Genomic DNA, 21,497 nt, shown 5'->3' with positions numbered 1-21,497 from the left:
TTCCTTGTTTTTGTATTCAATTCCCCTATTTATAAAACCAAGTATCACATACATTTTCTTAACCATCTTATCAACTTACTCTGTCACCTTCAAAGATTTTTGTATATGATTTTTAAAATTTGTTTGGGAAATGTGGTTGTTACTGGCTATGCTAGCATTTATTGCCGATCCCTAATTGCCCTTGAGAAGCCTCTGACCTGCTCTTGTAGCCACAGAATTTATGTGGGTGGTCCAGTTCAGTTTCTGGTCAATGGTGACCCCCAGGATGTTGATAGTGGGGGATTCAATGATGGTAATGCAATTGAACGTCAAGGGGAGATGGACTCTCTCTTGTTTGAGATGGTCATTGCCTGGCACTTGTGTGGCGTGAATTTTACTTGCCACTTCTCACACTGAGCCTGAATATTGTCCAGGTCTTGCTGCATATGGACATGGGCTTCTTCATTATATGAGGAGTTGTGAATGGAACTGAACACTGTGCAATCATCAACGAACATCCCCATTTCTGACATTACAATGGAGGGAAGGTCATTGATGAAGCAGCTAAAGATGGTTGGGCCTTGGAAACTACCCTGAGGAACTCTTGCAGTGATCTCCTGGCACTGAGATGATTGACTTCCAACAACCACAACATCTTCCTTCGTGCTCGGTATGATTCCAACCACTGGAATCTTTTCCCCCCTGAATCCTGTTGACTTCAATTTTACAATGGCTCTTTTTCACTCGGTCAAATGCTGCCTTGATGACAAGGGCTGTCACTCTCAATGCACCTCTGGAATTCAGGCCTTTGAACTAAGGTTGTAATGAGGTCTGAAGCCAGTGGTCCTGGCACCCAAATTAAGCATTGGTGAGCAGGTTATTGGTGAGTAAGTGCTGCTTAATAGCACTGCTGACGACACCTTCCATCATTTTGCTGATGATTGAGAGTAGACTGATGGACAGTAATTGGTTTATGCTGCTATTTGTGGAGAGGACATAGCTTGACAATTTTCCTCTTCGTTGGCTAGAGTAAGCGTTGTAGCTGCGCTGGAGCAGCTTGGCTGGAGGTGTGGCTAGTTTTGGAGCACAAGTCTTCAGCACTACAACCAGGATTCTGTCAGGTCCCATCACCTTTGCTGTACCCAGTGCACTCTGCAGTTTCTGATATCACTGGGAGCAAATCGAATTGGCTGAAAACTGGCTTCTGTGATGGTGAGGACCTAAGATGAATCATTCAATTGGTACTTCTGGCTGAAGATGGTTGCAAAGGCTTCAGTCTTGCCTTTTGCAATCATGCTCGGCTCAACCATCATTGAGGATAGGGATGTTCATGGAGCTTCCTCCTCCCATTTTTTTTCGTCTACCACCATTCACAACCAGATGTGGCAGGACTGCAGAGCTTTGATCTGGTCCATTGGTTGTGGGTTCTCTTAGATCTGTCTGTAGCATGTTACTTCTACTGTTTAACATGCACATAGTTCTATGTTGCAGCTTCACTAACTTGGAAGGCCATTTTTAGGTATGCCTGGTGCTGTTCCTGGCTTGCTTTCCTACTCTCTTCATTGAACAAGGGTTGATTCCCTGACTTGATGGCAATGGTCAAGTGAGGGATATTCTGGGCCATGAGGTTACAGACTGTGGTGGTATTCTGCTGCTGCCCACAGCACCTTATGGACTAAAGTGTGGCTACCTGACCCAAACCCGACTAGACCCGACGACATGTGTCGCATTCGGGTCGGGTCTCTCTTACGAGTCCAGCATTCAGGCTTGGGTGGGGTCAAGCTGGACGTGGACAGTGCTGCGTTGCTCCGGGAAGTAATCTACAATTGAACATTCAGGTCAAGGTGGGAAACGTGCAGTCCAGACTCCACACTCTGCAGTGAGCGTCTCTATGACGTCATCGCCCTCATGCTGTGGCTTCCATGCATCCAAAAGTGATTCTACACTACAGTGCACTATGGATGCTCGTGTGTGAAAGTTTTAGGGGGCGGGGGGATGTGTGCGGTTGGTTCCTGGTGATGAGATCAAGTTCAGATTCCCAACTCCATCTGCACGATTCTGCAGGAACAGCCTGCTGCTGGAACGGATGAACAGGATCACATCATTTGGACAAGGTAGAGCACAATAACCTGTTTGATATCATTAATTTTGTTATGGTAGCCGGGTCGGGTTGGGCACGGAAAAAAATTAAAGGACTCAGGCCCGGTTTCAATTTTATACCCGAGCAGGTCTTTATTATGGATGCTCAGTTTTGAGCTGCTAGATCTTGTAGTGCCACACAACATAATGGAAGTTCTGCTCAGTGTGAAGAGGGGACTTTGTCTCTGCAAGGATTGTGCAGCGGTCACCCCTACCAATTCTGTCATGGAAAAATATATCTGTGACATGTAAGTTGGTGAGGATGAGGTCATGTATGTTTTTCCTTCATGTTGGTTCTCTCACCATCTGCCACACGTCTAGTCTGTTAACTATACGCTTCAGGATTTGGCCAGTTTGGTCAGTAGTAGTGCTACCAGCCACCCTTGGTGATGAACACTGAAGTCCCCTACCCAGACTATATTCTGTGCCTTTGCTACTCTCAGTGCTTCTTTCTAGTGCTGTTTAACATGGAGGAATACTGATTCATCAGCTGAGGGAGGGTGGCAGTTGGTAATTAGCTGGAGATTTCCTTGCCCACATTTGACCTAATGCCATGAGACTTCATGGTGTCCAGAGTCAATGTGAGGACTCCCAGGGCTACTCCTTCCTGACTGTATACCACGTCTGGTCCTTAGGCCAATGCCAAATGGCTCATCTCATTTTATTCTGATTAGATACAAGGTTTGACACAACTGAGTGGCTTGCTAGGCCATTTCAGAGGCAACCACATTGCTCTGGATCTGGAATCACATATAGGCCAGATTTCCTTCCCTAAAGGACATTAGTGAGTCAGATAGGTCTCACAGTCACCAATGCAAATACTAGATTTTTGTTCCAGTTTTATTTAATTAGCTGAATTTAAATTCTCCAGCTGCCTAGGTGAGATTTGAACTCACATCTCAGCTGATTATTCCAGCCTCCCTGGATTACAAATTTAGTAAAAGAACCACTATGCTATTGTACCCATCCATGGCAATAGGGAACAAACTTGGGACTGTCAAGTCTCGTTGCATCTGTAGCGCTTTAGAACCATAACTGAGTCATGACTTTCACTACTAAACTACAATTGAATCTCAGATATGCATATTTCATTACATTACTAGGCTATCAAACCATGAATGATACTATCACAAATTTTAGCAATATTTAAGAAGTCCAAATGCCAATGGCAGTACAGTAAAATGGTAAAAGCTAGATTTTCACAATATTTATTTCGTGGCAAAACAAGCCTTTGCTCTGCCCTAACTAAAATGAGGTTCTTGATGATAAGTGTAGCCTTGCTGTACTAGCTGTGCGTATATGTTACAATACTTAGATAATCTTCAAACAGGAAGGATGCAGGTGTTACTGAGAAGTACACAGTAATGCCTGGTTGATACCTGTGTCAATGAGATGATGTATTTCAGCATTTAAAAAAAGACAGAACAATTGTATAAAAATATGAGAGATAAGTGAGATAAAATAAAGTAAATGCATACCTTGAGAGAAATTTTCAATGCAAGCATGTGATGAAGTAATAATGAGTTAATTGACAAAAAAAAACATGGTTAATAATAAACTTGTTTCTTACTCTATAGCCTATGGAGGCACCTCTTGATATCGTTCTTGATATTTTATTGTGTTTCAGGAAATGATCGCTGTCCAAGGAAATGTAGTCTTTCATTCATCACAAAATGTTATAATTAATCTTAATATGTGTAGATTTGCACAAAGAGTCTGTTTGCTGCTATTCTTAAAAAAAGCTAAATGTTACCCAAAATATGTAAATAATATTGCTCACTACTGTATGAATTAGTGCAGAAAAGAAGAAATATTTATTGTAGAATATCTCCTCTATTTTGGCTTCCTCTTTGGGTTATAGAGTTTGAACATCAACAAATCTTAAAATGTTTTTCCCCCAGTTTTATTTGATGTTAGTGTAAAATACATTCTGAAAGCCCCTGTCTATATGCCAACTAGCTTTAGAGGAGTTTCACAGCACTCGTGCTATCAGTCACTTGGGTGATTTACTCTGATCGATATGTGTAGCAATGTCATGGGCAAATGCATAAAGATTTTCTCTAGTCACTAATTCTAGCAAAAGTGTTAATACATTTACAGTTTTGCTAGAAATAACTACAAGAGGAATTCTTCATGCATTTATTTATGATATTGTTATATTTAACTCGGAGTAGAAAGCACCACCATTTTTTAACTCGCTTGAATTAACTTTTCACTCAGCCAAGCCTGTTACCTGGGCCCAATTTTAACTCACTCAAAAACCATTCACTCACAGAGTTAAAATCCAGTTACCACTTATGCCTAGCCTCTACTTAGCATCTTATTTATATTAAAAGTTAGATTTTCTTCATTGTTAAATTTAGCTACTGTGACTATAAATAGGGCCCAATTTTAACTCACTCAAAAACCATTCAGTCACACAGAATCCGCAGAGAATTTCATCCTCAATGTTGATATTAAAAGATTATTTCAGCTGATTTACAAGTATGAATACTAGACAACAAATATAGAACATTAAGTGAGACAGCTCAGAAAAATGACCATAATGCAGCTTTGGGAAATTGATAAACGTGTGCAAAGACAGATGTCTCATTTTGATTGACAGATGACAACTCATTGAGCCACAGCCAAGATGGTCTGAATGTCTTTCTTCTGTGTATAAGATTCTATTATTCTATAGACAGGAGACCTGCAGCTTTAACTCTAAGGACAGAGAAGCAACAAGTCAGTCACAAAATTTGGTGTCCAGTAGAGTGCAGGTAGTGTGAACCAAAAGATCTCGGAGAGTTTCAACATGCTGATCTTGTACAGGGGATCATGTGGAGCCACATGGAGAGCACTGATTTTGCGATACAGCCAAAGCTCCCATGATCATTTCGTCCCAAGGACCCGCTTTATTTGTTTGGGTATTTGGTGTAGCACAATGCTCCATCTTATTTATGATGCAGTAGTTTTATGTGTTTCGCTGCTGCAAGGAAAGATCCAAGTGGTCACTAAGTTAGCATGTGAACTGGGAGCAGAGTGAACTTTTAACAGATGTGACCTCTTCAGTTGAGTGGCGCTCCAAATGGCGGCAGCTGGTGGCAAAGTCCACACCCATGGAAAGTGATGACGGTGCAAGCCTGTTTATGTCTACAGGTAGCAATGGCAATGCTTCCTTCAAAGGCAAACAGAAAGTGCACAAGGTGTTGTTTGCCAAGGCAACACACTTTTAAGCCATCTTTACATGCAGCCTTCTCGAATTGGAGAGAGCTCCTGGAAGATTACCCAAGTTATTCTCATTAGTCCCAGGTGATGCATGTCGCATCATCTCTGAGCTATCTCCTGGGGAGGGGGAAGAGGACGAAGTCCCCACAAACCTAAGGATCCATCGATTCAGATCATAAGAACTTCTATATTAAATATTGTATGGTCAATTTTCCTCGACTTTGCCCCTGGGAAACACATATTCCCCAGCAGTAAAGGTGAGACATATGACTCTTGGCTTCTGTCCCCTTTATGCTGCCCTGGGATTTCCAGGCTTCCCCAAAAAGCAGAGTCAGTTCTTTGGCTGCAATAAGTGCAAACCAGGCTGCTATGGTAATGAGGCCGGAGGGTTGTTCCTGCTTTAATTTCCTGTAGTAATGCACATAAGCACCAGAGTGTCCCGAGAGAGAGATAGTTAGCCTTCGGGGGGTCAGACTGGAACCAGAAGAAGATTGACAAGCTAATTGGCCTACCTATTTTCAGAATCCCAGCACATTCTTGATTGGAGACCCTCTGGCTGTTCTCCAATGGCAGCCAGATGGCCTCAAGAGAAGCAAACAGGACCACAGTCACAGATCTCTTTCCACATCTGCTTCCCAATGCAAGGGCCTGCTAGGAGGGAAGGTTGCTGGAGACATGGTCAGATCACACTAATGACCTGGACCACCAAAATTAAATGTAATGAGTTTGTTTCAAGCTCAGTGCACTTTGGGGTATTCTGCATCTGTCCAACCAGAGGGGAGCCAGGAAAATCCAGCCCTTGCATCTTTTCATGAACATTTGTGACTTTCCCATATGGTAATCCTTTTCTGGCTCTCTGTATGAGGAAGGTGAGAGTAAAGCCTGGTTCGGCTATAAAATTAAAACTTGACCCAGGCCCAACCCGACACCAGCCAACCCAAACCCAACCCGGCCCGAGTCCTTTAATTTCTTTTCATGCTCAACTCGACTCGAAAATATCAAACATATTATTGAAAAAGAAAAATATTGTAGATTAAAAAGAAAATTAATACCACTAGCTAATGGGAACGGCAATTAGTAGTGCAATTGGGAAATCTACATCAGTAGTACTGTGCCAAAGAGTTACCAAACTCTGCTAGAGTGCCTAAGGTAGACAAGATTTAGATTTAGATTTAGATATACAGCACTGAAACAGGCCCTTCGGCCCACCGAGTCTGTAAGATAAGTCAACAAGTGTGAGAATGAGCCACCCACTTTACTCTTACATCAGCACACATTTCAGGAACCCAGACATGGTGCTGTCAGAGAGCATAACCAACTTTTGTCTATTTTAGATCCTTTGCTACTTACTTCTTCGTCTACAATATTGAGGAAGGAGGTACTTGTAGCATTTGTTGCATTCAGGTCCCTGTATAATTTGAGTAGACATAGAGGGAAATTTCTGGCTTACAAACTTATGGAAATGACGCAGAAAGACTAGCTGGCCCATCAAGACTGCCCCACAACAAGACAGCTGGACCATCCTGGCTAAACAGAGTGGCGCAGTGGTTAGCACCACAGCCTCAGAGCTTCAGCGACCCGGGTTTGGTTCTGGATATTGCCTGTGCAGAGTTTGCAAGTTCTCCCTGTGACTGCATGGGTTTCCGCCAGGTGCTCCGGTTTCCTCCCACAGCCAAAGACTTGCAGGTTGACAAGTAAATTGGCCATTGTAAATTGCTCCTAGTGTAGTTAGGTGGTATGAGAATTGAGGGAAGGTGGGGATGTGGCAGGGAATATGGGATTAAATATAGGGTGGTCGTTGGTCAGTGCAGACTCAGTGGACCGAAGGGCCTGTTTCAGTGCTGTATCTCTCTATGACACTAAACACTTCTTCCCTCTTCCTAACTGCTAGGAATGGCAAAAAACATAAAAATCCTGGGCCAATGGGGGAAAAAACTCAGTAAAATTCCTCTCCAATGCCCTGCTGCCCTGGCAGTCGAAAACCAGTCCAGGAGATTACATGGACCACGTGTGACCTATAAAGAAACTTAGCTTCTATATGAAGCAATCTTTCTCACAGTCAGGAGCTGATTGAGCTCCCTCTTGAAGCTGCTGAGAAAGTCAGCATCCATCTCACCAGCTAACAATGTATTCCTGAGGCTTGACATTCTCTGGGAAAAGAACCACCTAACATCCTGTCTATTCCTACGCATACATGGTATGATATACTTTTTTTTTAGTGAAGCTCATAGATGGTTTTCTCTCTGCAATGTTACTTGTCTGCTACTGTGAAACAATCAGTTGGCAAGTAATGGGGCAAAGGCTTGCTTTTGAAAATCAATCAACATTACTTCTACAGCCATTATAGCTTGTTTGAAATTGTCTACATTTGATGGGAAAATATTGCAATAATAATGCTACACTGTTCAATGTTTTCAAAATGGTTTCAACATGAACCAAAGTTTCTACAGATAGCCAAAGCTCTACTCACTCCCATGGAACAGAACATCAGCCCTTTGGGATCAGAGGAATACTTCATCCAAGGAACACAAACTATTAGGTTGACAAATATAGACTGTAACGGCAGATTAACATGCCAGGGTGTTTTAATTCATTACTGTGGAAGATTTAGAATTTTTACTTGGATGACCAGTGGTGATTATTCAACCTCCCCCCACCCCCCCCACCATCCCATATATATGAAAAAAAGTGTGCACAATGCCAATTAATGTCTAGACTAAATACACTAAATATTGGTTCTATGCATTTTCATTTTTAATATTTGCATTTGAAACACTGGATTATCAAAACTAAGATAACTTGAGTATAAGTTAGTCTCTCACCCACTCAGTAATGAGAATTAAGTAAGTTGCATCCTGTGTTTTGGCTTATCTCATAATTCCTAGTGGAGTTTGTCCACAAGATCCATTGATGTGGTCAATGGCACTTGCTTTCAATCATAATGTGGCAGCTTTCCAGATGTACATCACACAACAGCTACAACATGACTTTCTACATAAACAATCCCATCATGGAATTCCGTGGTAGACATTTTTTGCCCTCTTTCAATAACCAAGTAGATCTAATTCTTGAAAATTTGTGTTTTTTTAAGTTAAGACAAGTCATCAACATGCTTACAACCAGGGTGGTCTGGGCAGGGCACCACAGCTATTTTTCCAAGTCTCTACTTGCAATGTTTAAACAAACAAGTTCATAAATTATATTTTAAGCATGTGTTGTGTATAAAATGAGACATTAGTATTCTTTTAGAGGCTAATTTTAACTCACATGACTGTTACTCAAATTATCCAGTAAATTTCATACCATTTTGGCAGCCACTATAACTGAAATGTGAATGGACCTTACAATCTACTCCTGGGTTTCGTATGGGCAGAGAAGGCAGCCTCTAATTTGTGTTATTGAATTTCATACTCTAAAGTCATTTTAAATACAACTGCCTTAGAAATGCAATTCACAAAAATTTCCAGACTTAAAACCAGTCTGGAAAAATAAAACATGTGTTCCCACATTTTAATTTAAAAAAAAAATCTTAACAGTGAAAAGTTAGGTTTAAAAATGTCACACTTAATTTTTAATACATAATATGTATTTATATTGGGTTATTCACATATGCGGACATGACAAGTGGCACCAAGACTGCCAAAGCAGAACAGTACAGTCCAGCCCAACCCGATCTGAGCCCGAATGCTGGACACAGAATATAGACCCGACCCGACCCGAACCCGCCACGTAATCAGGTTTGGTCGGGTTCGGGTCGGGTGGCCAGGCTTTAGGTGAGAGATGTGCAAAACTATTTAGATGGATTGCCTAACAAGTATTAGCAGACATAAAGGCCACCTAAGTGATAGACATAATTAGTATTGATCACCAGCTTTCAGTTACTTAAATTTCCATCTATGGCCTTTGCAGTGTCACATCAGGGAGCCAAATGAGCAAGACCCTCATTGGGGGTAATTTTGACTTTGGGTAATCAAGTCAGCAGCCTGTTATAAATCTCTCCCTATTTTCATTTCCACTGAAGTCACCGATATCACCCATTTTACACTATCACCGAGAGTCAAAATGACCACCCTGTATCCTTACAGTGTGTCAGATACTTGTAAGGTCCCTAAGAAGGTACCCTGTTATATATGAGAATTTTACCTAATTTACTAGCCTTAGAATGCGATATCTTTCAGTCTTTTATAGTGTTTTAGTTTGATTAGCTGTGAATGATAGTTGTTTATTCTCCATTCTTCTAGTCTGTGTGAAAGGAAAAAGAGAAATATAACTGGATTGAAGTCTTTGCTGACCAGTTCCCTTCCTGCCGTACTGTTCAATAGGCTGATAGTAAATGGAGGACCATGTGAGTTAGCTTTTTCACATAAAAACTTTTCATCAAGGGCTTCAGATCCAAGTTATGAAAGTAGTACAGAAAACTAATAAAGCTTTTTGATTTTATTGTTTTGGAAGAGACACTTGTCTAGAATTTCTGCTGAGGTTCCCCAGCTAAACAGTGATGGACCATCTGCAGAAATAGGATAAACGGTTAATAACAGCAAACTGCACAATGTTTCTCGAGTGTTTCTACAAATTCTCCATGGAAATTATAAAAGTTAATTATTGTAATCTAGTTAAATTTGTTCTTCCTTTAATCTTACTTCCTAATAAACTTTATAGTTTTCATTTTATGGTGTGCCACTGGAGTATTTGTTGTCAGTGGCTGAGATCATAATACTTTTTCAGCCAGCCCTCACCAGTCAAATGGTACATTGTTCACCTTGCAATCCACTATCCCAGCTAACTTTGCGTCTGTGGTCACCCTTCAGCTCGTTGGAGCAAGGCTTGTCTGTGGAACCACACTTGTGTGTTGGACAAGAATATCAAAGTTTGCAGAGGGTTTCCTGTACAGAAAAGCTTGAAAACCACACACAATCTATTCCTGATCCATAAGCCTCCTGCCTATGATAGGCAGTTTCTCATCCACCTGCAGAATCCTCCATATTAAAATCAGAAATGGTAGGACAGGGCTGAGGTCTGAGCATGTTAGTATCATTTTTAATTTTATCTTCTCAGCCACCCACTACTGAGCGAGTATTGCCAAAATCAACCCCTGTGACTCCACACCCTATTGCTACATCCCTGAAAGTGTTTAAAATGAAAGTAAGAAGGGTCTCAAGAGTGATATGCTGGCTCAGCTCCCAGTTCTCTCCCCACTTCTGCACTGGCATGTGCTTTCCCTCTGCTCTGTGCCTCCTACTGACTATGGGCTTTCCATATAAATGATTGCACTTGGAGAACATTTTAAAATCAGTGCTTTGCTATTCCGATCACTGCATTCTTTCTTATACCTTCCTCACACTTTCTCCTTCCATGCCCAGACTTTCGTCAGTCAGCAGCCAAACCCATCGACATCTGCAAGAACACTGTTCAATGTCAAATAATTAAAATTTGCTTTCAACACTACAAGTAGTAACTCTGCCCCACCCCTATCTGGACTTACTTTTGTCCCCATTCCCTAGACAACTGAACTGAGATTGGTTCATATGGTGGCTTGATGACACTAATGTTGTAACTATTATTCTCTTTTAGAAGAAATTTTACTTAATATGGAAGAGGGGACTAACATTTTGAACACTATATTATCCATTTCTATGCCAAGTTTTAGTTTTTTCACTTATTATGCCAATATTATACCTATAAATGCAAGTCTTTCTTTAAGGATGATTCTAAACATGGAAAATAAACACAAATTCGTCTGAATGTGAATAAAAATAGATTTGATTAAAACCTATGTTTCAGAGCTCTTTTCAATCTGAAGAGCCGTTGGTTGTGTTGTGGGTATATATTTTCATCAGTCCAGTTTTGATGGACAAAATCCAGTAAATTATAAGGTCCTGAAGGAGATGCACTATTTTCTAGACCAAGGACTATTGGCACAACAGGGTGGGAAAGGTGGTGATTCATAAGGAACATTTCATAATTTATCACACATTACATTATCACTACACCATATAGCAAAGCCAAATTAATGTTCATGCAAGCAAATGTGAAGCACTGAAGGCATTACACAGAATGTTTCATTGATTTTGTGGGCAGAATTTTATGCTACCCATGGAGGTGGGCATGGAGGCGGGGGTGGGTGGGGGGAAAACAAAATGATAGGGGGTGCCGTTTCCGTTGTTGTCCGGACCTCCTACCATTTTGTCTTGGACGGGGAAGGCCAAGGACAGTCTTTCTGCCCCAGATTAATTGATTGGCCACTTAAGGGTCTCTTCCCACCTCCACTTCAATTTTGTAGAAGGCAGAGGGGCCCACCCCTGTGAGGAGATGCCGCCAGGTAAAATCTGGCGGCCTCCTAGTAGGGTCGGTGGAACCCTCCTTTGGGGGCAATCCAGGGCCCCTGGAGGGCTCACCCAGTGGTGATCGTCACCCACCCCCGTGAAGACCCACCCCCAAACCTCACCAACCCCCACACCCACCCTGTCAGCAGGGCCTGCCTAAATGGGGTCTTCATCACTCTTCTCTCTTTGGTACTGCTGGCAGTGGCCACTGCTCCCGGTGGCGCTGCTGGTACTGCAGACCTGTTGGCCCTCTGAATGGCCAGCAGCTCTGGAGGTGTGAGCTTGTCCCTTAAATGGATGGCGTCCCCGATGGCAGAAAGTTAATTGCCTGCCCGTTGTTAAATAGCAACAGGGTTCCGACGGAGGCCGAGGTGGCTCTTCCCCCACTTCCAGCCCGCTGCCGGGACCCCATTGCCAGAATAAGCTCCAGCCCTGTGACTGACTGACAAGGTACAATATAGGGCTTTCACTGGTCCATAGGAATATTTGTGTTTTTAATTATCCTGTTACATCCTGTGCAGCTGTTGCTTCAGGCATTATATTGAGCTGCTGCCATGCTTCAGATAATACACATTTGATTTGCTGGTGCAGGAAGAGAGATCATCATTCATACAAGCCTTTGCCAATATTTGTTCCAGTCAGTCATTAAAAACATTCTTAAAATAAGGCAAGGTCAAATTAATTTTTGCTTTTCTGAGAGGAAGGCACACAAGTTGAGTCAATTAATCCTTTTCTACAAGCATTGCTGACCTTGTCTCTCCCTCATTCTTTAGTGCAGATACTGTCCAAGAGGCAACACAACTCTTGCAAGGGGATATCTTACTGCATGTGTAGTTGCATAAATGGCACAACTGATGGAACATTTGGCATGTCAAACAAAAAGCAATGCTATCAAAATTCTAAGTACTAAATACAAATTGATCTGAGTATAATGCAGATTATACCAATGTTTGGTAAATATAATTGGAGCACATTCATCAAATATGGCGGCAAAAAGATTTTTCACAAAATGTTAGTAACTTGGAACGAGAGAATAATATTGGCTAGTCAAAGATGATCAACTTGTCTTTGACATTTGTGATAGAATACAAATAAGGTTCAAAAGGTTAATGTATAACAATGTTAAGCAACTTCAAAATAAGAAAACAAGCTATAACATAGGTATAACTCAGATATATAACAATCTCTTAAAACACAGCTATTCTGCAACAGTAAATTAAAATGTAGCCTATGTATATACATTTTGCAGTTGTCTTATAAAGTAATTCAGAAAAAAACTGCTGTGTTTTTGAGAATCCACTAAACCACTTGCTTTAAACTAACAAACTAGACATTTAAAGTAAGATTGATAGCATTTCAATTTAAAAAAGTGGTATAAAGGATGAAATAAAAAGATAACAACTGTAATAGGAGATATATGCTGTTTTCGAGGGAGTTTTATATACAATGGGAAAGAAGGACTGTGGAAGATATAACATTGCTTGACATGAAGCTCATTGTTAGATCAATGTCTGAATTGTTATATCTTATCTTTTTTACTTAAATAAATGTTTTCAAAAGATGGTAATACTCACATTGCAAAAATATGCAGCACCTTTCGTTTGACATGGCCCAAGCAAATTACTCTGGAGTCTTCAAACTCAATTTGCTCAGTTACAACAAAGACTCTTTGAGAAGGCTGGTTCATTAAAAAAATGCCTGTCGGATAGTTTTGGATTGAATCTGAGTGGGTTTCAATTAAAGCCTTTGCACTCAGAAGCCAAGAACGTGTACACAGTGTCTTTAAAATAGAAAAGTCCACAGCTGATCAACTCAAATGAGTGAGTTCTAAAGATGTTATTGGCACATGTAATGATTTGGGATATCAGCTGTTTCAAGAAAACATTGGAATTTTCATAACCCCAAAGCCTCACCCAGAACATTATACCCTGTCACAGCTTAACCTCTTTGGAACAAGCATAACAAATGTCAAATATCTCAGTGAGGGTTTTAGATCTTCAATTGAACAGGCAGAACCAAAATTTGAGTTGTCTAATTGAATATTTTGAATCCAAAGGAGGCATTCCACCGTCAGGTTAAGTTGTTGAGAGGGCTGATGATTTTCTGTTAGTAATATGCAAAACATATGCAAATACAGTAGGACCAGAGAAGGAAGATAAACCCTAACAGACAGAAAAGAGACAAAATTAAGTAAATTGCAGTATCTCTTTGTAGGCTCACAGAGATCAATTTCAAGTCAACCACAAGTTCAGAACATTTGTGAAATGTGTAATGAAATTTAAAACAATTGTTCATTAAAAAATGTGGAAATTTAAATGTTTAGCGGCCATCTTCAGACATCACTATCTTTTAACAATCATTCCTTGGACGTTGTTGGATGTCTATATGCAATGAATGACTTAATGAAACATTTTTGGGGAAACTTTTAGAACTTATCAAAGTGCGGGATGATAATGTTGGGAAAAATAACCTTTGTGCAGTCAATATCAGGATCAAGAATGAAAGGGTAATAATAAAGATTATATGGAGTTTAGAGTCCTTTCTAGTCTCAACAATATGTCTTAACTGCCGATTTGAGATGACTTTCACTACTGCATGAATGTGTCACTTTCCTTTATCTCAAAAACTATCCTAATGAACTGAGTGAGATTACCAAATACAGTGGCAATCAAAGCTAAACTAAGGGTTGTTTTTATAAGCTCTGGAATTGTATTTAGAAATATATGAAATCACTCTGAATCATAACAATCTTAACTTTTCCATGTACTTTACAGTTGGACAATCCCCTCAACTTTCATTGTTTTGATGGCTCTCCATCTAGCACAGTATTGAATTGTCTTAAAATGTAACAAATGGTTAGAAAGTGTGAAATGCCCAATTTGGAACACCTTAGAAGTGTCCATACCCACTTTGTGGAATACACTGAAAGTTGCTTTGAGCATGGGAAGATTATTGCTCCTATTGTCAAACTATCCCAAGGGTGAAAAAGTTGGCTGCAGCAGGCAAGAAATTTGACTTCCTCCAGCCAGAATGACTCCTGCCTGCCTCAAATCTTTGGCTCATCTCTCTGGATCTACACAAATAAAATATTGATTTTGGTAATCTACATTAGACCATGGTTACAGCTTAAATTATAAAAATAATGGTCTCTTGAAAACTATAAAAAAAAGTACCAATACATGTGTGGACATGCAGCATGCTTTTATATTGCACTTTTTAAATAAATCCTTTTTATTCATATAAATAGGAGCAATGCCTCAATATGATTTTAAAAATCTTCAAGTATGGTCAAGTGACAAGGCAAAAGACTTGAGGTTTGCAGACAGGAAGTGAATAGATGGTCTGATGGCAGCCATATTGATGCTTGTTGACTGCCTTAAATTCCTGATCAACTTTGCCAGAATTTACACTGGTGGGAAAGTAACAGGGGTACTTTCACTAACTTAACTTTTTATATAACTTTATTTAATATAAATCCATGCTGGATCATGAAATGTTCTATGGAATATAACAATACCACTTCCCCTATGCTGCATGGCTCATGAAAATACCATCTGTGGAGTACAACTTCACATGGTTAAAACAATACCTGGAGTTTCGGGAAATTATCTTTTTGGGTCATAGATAAATTTAAAGAGAACTTTATCATCATGGTAATGCAAACTATGGGCTGGATTTCATGCAGGAAGTGGGGCTCCCAGCACCGGGCTAAAAAGATGGGGGGATCCCCACTTCTGAATTTTTTCTGACCCTAGAGCGATCCTCCGGTCTTTTGGGGTCAAAGTTTAAGGAGGCGGGATTCCCGTACCTTTAAACACTGAAGAGGGATGGGGATCCCGTCTCCAAGAGCTGCTGGCCAATCACTGGGCTGGCAGCTCAACGGTATTGGCAGCGCCACCCAGAGTGGTGGCCACTGCCAGTACTGCAGAGGCCTCGGCCCCAGGCCCGGCGTTGGAACCCTGGGCCCGAAGTAGATGAGGCACGGTCGCTGGGGTGGTCCGGAAGGCCCCAGCCTGGGGATATTCAGGGGTGGGTGCTCGGTCCAGGGGGTATAGTGGTTCCCAGAAGGGGTTCCTCCTTGGATAATGAATTGCCCATGGAGAGACCCCCCCCCCACCCCCCGCACCCTCCCAAGCCTGCAGGGAAGCTGCTTTATTTTCCAAGGCATCCTCCCCTTGCAGGGGAGGGCCCCACCCCCCCCACGCATGGTAAGATCCCAGTGTCAGTAGGAAGAGGCCCTTAATTGGCCGTCAATAGGCCACTTAAGGGCCTCAATTGGCCTGTGGCCGGGAAGGCCAACGTTGGCCTATCCCGTCCGTGGGAAGATCGGGTCCGGCAAACCCGGCGTCGGGTTCCGTGGCAGCTGCTGCCGTTCAAATTCTCTGGTCCCCCCGCCATGTTTTCTTATATTTTTAAGCCCATCAAGAATATTCAGTTTGTGTTTGGTGCAATAAGTGAGATATTAATGGTGGAAATTACAACTACTCCACTTTGAGACAATTTTAAGTATTTTGTGGATGACTCTGGATACTTTCATTTTTCCTCGAGAGCTAATATGAAAAATAAACACATTCAAATTTTTCTATCTGTGTAAGCATAATATATGCTAAAATCTTTTTCCAGTACCTTAAAACTGCAGAACTCCTTACTTTCACCTTGATCTTCCTCTTTTATCTGGAATCTACAGGCATTCAAAACCCATGGTTGGCACCAGCTAACCACTGCATTCCATTTAACCATTTTTCTCTCTTACCCTTTTAATTCTTGGTAATGGACCTTGGCTCTTTAGCTTACTCTCTCAATAGAAAAATGAGGATGTTGCTCACTGCAAAGCCAACTATGTTCCCTTGTTCCTCTTGTCTTTTTGATGACATGTTACTCTTAATGATATTTTTCACTTACTTTAGTTTACTTGACTTATTTCAACTGCAAATTTCCTCATTCAGTACTCATTCAGTTATATTTTGTTTAATTATGAATTTTCTCAATTATCAAATATAAGAGATGGGTGAATTAAGGATTTGACCATGACAATTTATTGCTATGTGAAGAAAACAATGAATTTCTTAAATCTCTTCATTATCCAAATATAGTTAGAATTTATAAAAGAATGGTTTCCTTAAAACTCTGCCCATGAAGGTCTACAATATGGGATACTGCAACCTGTAAATGTAATGAAGAAAATGGGACAGCTAGTTGAAAGATGGAAGCAAACTAGAAAAAATGAGTTAGTTAATGTAAACTCAAAAGAAACCAAGACCGGCTTGGAGGTGCTCCTTAATGGTGCTGCTGCATCTGTTTTTCAAGTTTTCCATTCAAAATGGAGGCGCTTACAAAATGTAGCGTGATTCTGTTATATACACCGAACTGTTGACCGTAAAATGCGATATGCAGCAAAAACACGGTAGCCCTCCAAGGGTGCTGGAGACAGACAGACCTTATGCATTTTACGGTCTCGGCATGGTGTATATAAGTTATTCAGATAGCTGTGTGAATGACACTGAGAATAAGCCACTTACGCGTTTCAGCAGTGTGGCAGAGTGATGATTGGATGGATGGATCTTACCGTGCTGATATGGATATTAAAATAAAATTTGTTGGGAACAATATTGAAAATAAAGGTGGAAGAAAAGTTACGTATATGCACCATGGCATCAGTTTTTGACCATAAAATGCACAAAGGTAATGTGATAATGACAAACCTTGGTGAAATATCGCATCCTTGCTGCATAAAGGCACCCAGAGAAAACCAGAGACTATTAAATATCCCAAACTCATTAGGTGGCTCAGTATTTTGGGGATCACGTCCTTCTTCACTTTCTTCCATATGCCATTCATAAGGACTGAATCTGCTGACCAGGAAAAGCACTACGCTGACTCCAATGTAGGCGAAGACTATGCACATCCAAATCTCATAAGCCAAAGGGTCCAGAAAAGAGAACACTCCTGGTTTGGACTTTTGGGGCTTCTTTATCATTATTGAAATACCAAGACTCATGAAAGGTTTGGAAAAGTCAATGACTTCTTCACGGACCAAAGTTATAGTGAGTGGTGCAACAGCAATATCAGCTCTCTGGAAATGGGGAGAATGCTAATTAGTATAAAACAAGCATAAAGACATTGCATTAACTTTATAGAAATAAATAGCAACATTACTATTCCATTAGTTTACTGACCATACTTAGTATTGCAATAAATTATGGGATTGAACTTCCTCCATATTATGGTAGGTAGATACCCATGATGCACTGCAGCCATGCAAACATATAAAAATGTGCCTCAGATTTATTCTGAATGGAAAATTGTGACTTGCTTTACAAATTTCTTACTTTACATTAGTTCTGCTCATTGAAGTCACTATTATTATAAAAAAATGTTTCCAATCTTAAACAATGACCCACAATTGTTAAAAAAAAGTTAAACATGGCAATTCAATGGTCATTTCAATAGCATTTTGAGTTTCATCTTGAACTTTCCTTACAAAGTAAGAATGATCTACCTGAGGCAAGGAAAATAGACTAGGAACTCAGAGGTTACTTTATATAGATATACAATGCAGTAAACAGTATATCTGAAACATCAATTATAACACTAAGACACGGGGGTACAGATTCATAATAGCGAAAGCCAAGTTTAGGATTGTCTTCTTTGCTATGCAAAAAGTGATCAACACAGATTATTGATTTCTGGATAGGGTGGTGAGCACTAAAATTGGATCATTCAAAAGACAGCAGGGTCTTCCTGGCTACTGAGCTATGTTGGGCTGACTGTCTTTCCTTAGATGTATCTATCTTGTGGGGAGTTATTTTTTACATCACTCAAGTATATCTCATGGTGTACTGACAAAGCAGTGGCATTCCCTACATCTGTAGGAGATGCTGCATCCTGAAATGTCTCATATTCTTGTTCAAGGAGGTTAGCACAGATAGGGAGCAAACGAGCATTTATTGGGGGGAGTGGAAAAATAAACAGAAACCTAGGCATTTAATGCTATTAGAAAGAAACATATTAGGGCTGATTCTGTGATCCTAAGAAGAATGGACCTGGGCTACTATGTGCACAGGAATGACTGATCAAGAGGAATGGGGAACTAATCTTACTAGATTCAGAAAGAGCAGCTAATTTAAATAATAATCATCATGTGCTTCCTTCACATTTTCCATGGAATGTTATAGCTGCAAGTGATTAGTCTTCAAGATGGCTCCTGGGCTGGAAGCTCCCTAGCTGTTCAACTCTATCCATGGCCATCTGCTCCCATCCCTAACGTTTTCTCCCCCAATCTGCCCTCTTAAACTGTTTAAATTCCCCTGGCTCTTTAAATCAGTTCATTTTAGCCCTATCTAAAAGTTAACAGTTAGTTTAGTGTATGTTACCTGGGCCCACTGCCCTCCCCCAGCCACACCTGCTCTTTGTTTTCTCAATGAAATTGATCCGGATGAAACTGACGAGAACAGCTGCCGATACTTTAATCTCCGATCCTGCTGTCTTCACAGTCCAGAGTGTCTGCAGCCACGGCATGCGGTAAGTCCATTGAGGTGAAGAAGGAGCTGCGGGACCCGAGAGAAGTCCTGTGAAAAGGTGCCCCGAACACCCAAAACATCCACGAACGGCCCCCCCGGCCGCAACTTCAAAGCGCCCGCGGGAGATGGCTCGGAGAGCATCTGCAGCGCACTGTCGGCAATGCTGCATGCCTTTATTTAAACCACTGCAAAAAAAAAAACCCTTAGCAAATGTAATCACCTCTAAGTCTGCCAAATGATGCTTCACCTCCCGAAGGACGTGGATGAGCTTTCCGGACGTCGATGGTGGGCACTGAGGAAATGGCTTATTACCTGCACCAGATTCCACCCCCCCTCCCCCCCCCTTTACCCCCCTTCCACCCCCCCCCACCCCCGTCCCCTTCCCTGCTCCACCCTCTCAGCTCACCCCCTCACAACCCCGTCCCAGCCCGCCCCCCCCTCGCACCATCTTCACCCCGCACCCCCTTCCCCTGCACCCCCCCCACCCCCTCCCTCTACCCCTCCCCCTTGCATCCCCTCCTCCCACCGGCACCATCCTACACCTGTGTAGGGGCCCCAACAACCCCACTGCCTTGTGGGCGTCTCGGGAGAGACCAAGGCTAAGGGAGTAAATCCTAACAGAAAATCCGGAGCGGAACCCCGTAGGCGGTCATGTGTCACCTTTGGCATGTTTCCGGCAGTTCCTGCAGCCATACTGGTGCCAAACGTCGTGTCCTGCACTCCTTTGGACCCCACCAGAAAGGCCGAGAGGGGGGTTTTGACGACTGGGCAACTCTCAACCTCCATAAATTTGCCCAGGCATGCGCCATGGAGAGGTCACTCCATAGTTGCCTCACAGCGACTGAAACAACACGGAAGGCAGCAGTTACGGGTTATAAGTCCAGATAAATTGGCGTAGAAACTGGGCGCCACGGGTTGCCTTTGTCGGTGGGAGAGGTCATTGCACCTCACTGGACAGCTACCGCCCGCCTCAAACCGGGCAGCCCCCGGTCAATAAGGTTCTGTCCCGCCACAGTCTGCCTGCTTCAATGGGTGCTTGGAGCTCAGGGTCATTGCCCGAAAGGTGGACTGACACACCGCACCAAACAACATGAAAAAAGGAAAGAAGGTACCAGCCCTTCGCTTTGCAAGCTGGAACGTCAGAACTATGTGTCCTGGCCTGTCGGAAGACCTTACACAAATCAACGATTCTCGGAAGACCGCCATCATTAACAACGAGCTCAGTAGACTCAATGTGGACATTGCAGCACTTCAGGAGACTCGCCTCCCCGCGAGTGGCTCTCTAGCAGAGCAAGACTACACCTTCTTCTGGCAGGGCAGGGATCCTGAAGAACCAAGACAGCATGGAGTGGGCTTCGCCATCAGAAACTCCTTGCTCAGCATGATAGAGCCTCCCTCAAATGGCTCGGAACGCATACTGTCCATCCGACTGCTCACCACCTCTGGTCCAGTACACCTACTCAGCATCTATGCTCCAACACTCTGTTCCGCACCTGAAGCTAAAGACCAGTTCTATGAACAACTCCATAACATCATTAGCAGCATCCCCAACACCGAACACCTATTCCTGCTGGGGGACTTTAATGCCAGGGTTGGGGCCGACCATGACTCATGGCCCTCCTGCCTTGGGCGCTATGGCGTTGGAAGGATGAATGAGAACGGGCAGAGACTGCTTGAGTTGTGTACCTATCATAACCTCTGCATCACCAACTCGTTCTTTCACACTAAACCCTGTCACCAGGTTTCATGGAGGCACCCAAGATCACGTCGTTGGCACCAGCTAGACCTCATTGTCACAAGGCGAGCCGCCTTAAACAGTGTTCAAATCACACGCAGCTTCCACAGTGCGGACTGCGACACCGACCACTCCCTGGTGTGCAGCAAGGTTAGACTCAGACCAAAGAAGTTGCATCATTCCAAGCAGAAGGGCCACCCGCGCATCAACACGAGCAGAATTTCTCACCCACAGCTGTTACAAAAATTTCTAAATTCACTTGTAACAGCCCTTCAAAACACTCCCACAGGGGATGCTGAGACCAAGTGGGCCCACATCAGAGACGCCATCTATGAGTCAGCTTTGACCACCTACGGCAAAAGTGCGAAGAGAAATGCAGACTGGTTTCAATCTCATAATGAAGAGCTGGAACCTGTCATAGCCGCTAAGCGCATTGCACTTTTGAACTACAAGAAAGCCCCCAGCGATTTAACATCCGCAGCACTTAAAGCAGCCAGAAGTACTGCACAAAGAACAGCTAGGCGTTGCGCAAACGACTACTGGCAACACCTATGCAGTCATATTCAGCTGGCCTCAGACACCGGAAACATCAGA

The 21,497-nt window shown here is 42.3% G+C and overlaps 1 protein-coding gene across 9 annotated transcripts in view; it reads right to left on the bottom strand.

Annotated features, from left to right (window-relative positions):
• LOC137377583 (glutamate receptor 3-like) overlaps positions 1 to 21,497 on the bottom strand; it is a 415,021-nt gene that overhangs the window by 101,151 nt on the left and 292,373 nt on the right. For all 9 annotated transcript variants that reach the window (XM_068047365.1, XM_068047356.1, XM_068047357.1 and 6 more), the window contains exon 11: positions 17,351 to 17,721. In XM_068047365.1, coding sequence (XP_067903466.1) covers positions 17,351 to 17,721 — 371 coding nt within the window. The remainder of the gene's footprint in view (positions 1 to 17,350; positions 17,722 to 21,497) is intronic.

Source organism: Heterodontus francisci, chromosome 15, assembly GCF_036365525.1.
Source record: "Heterodontus francisci isolate sHetFra1 chromosome 15, sHetFra1.hap1, whole genome shotgun sequence".
Classification (NCBI taxonomy): domain Eukaryota; kingdom Metazoa; phylum Chordata; class Chondrichthyes; order Heterodontiformes; family Heterodontidae; genus Heterodontus; species Heterodontus francisci.
The sequence above is the reverse complement of the archived record's forward strand: the minus strand, read 5'-3'. Positions and strand labels throughout refer to the sequence as shown.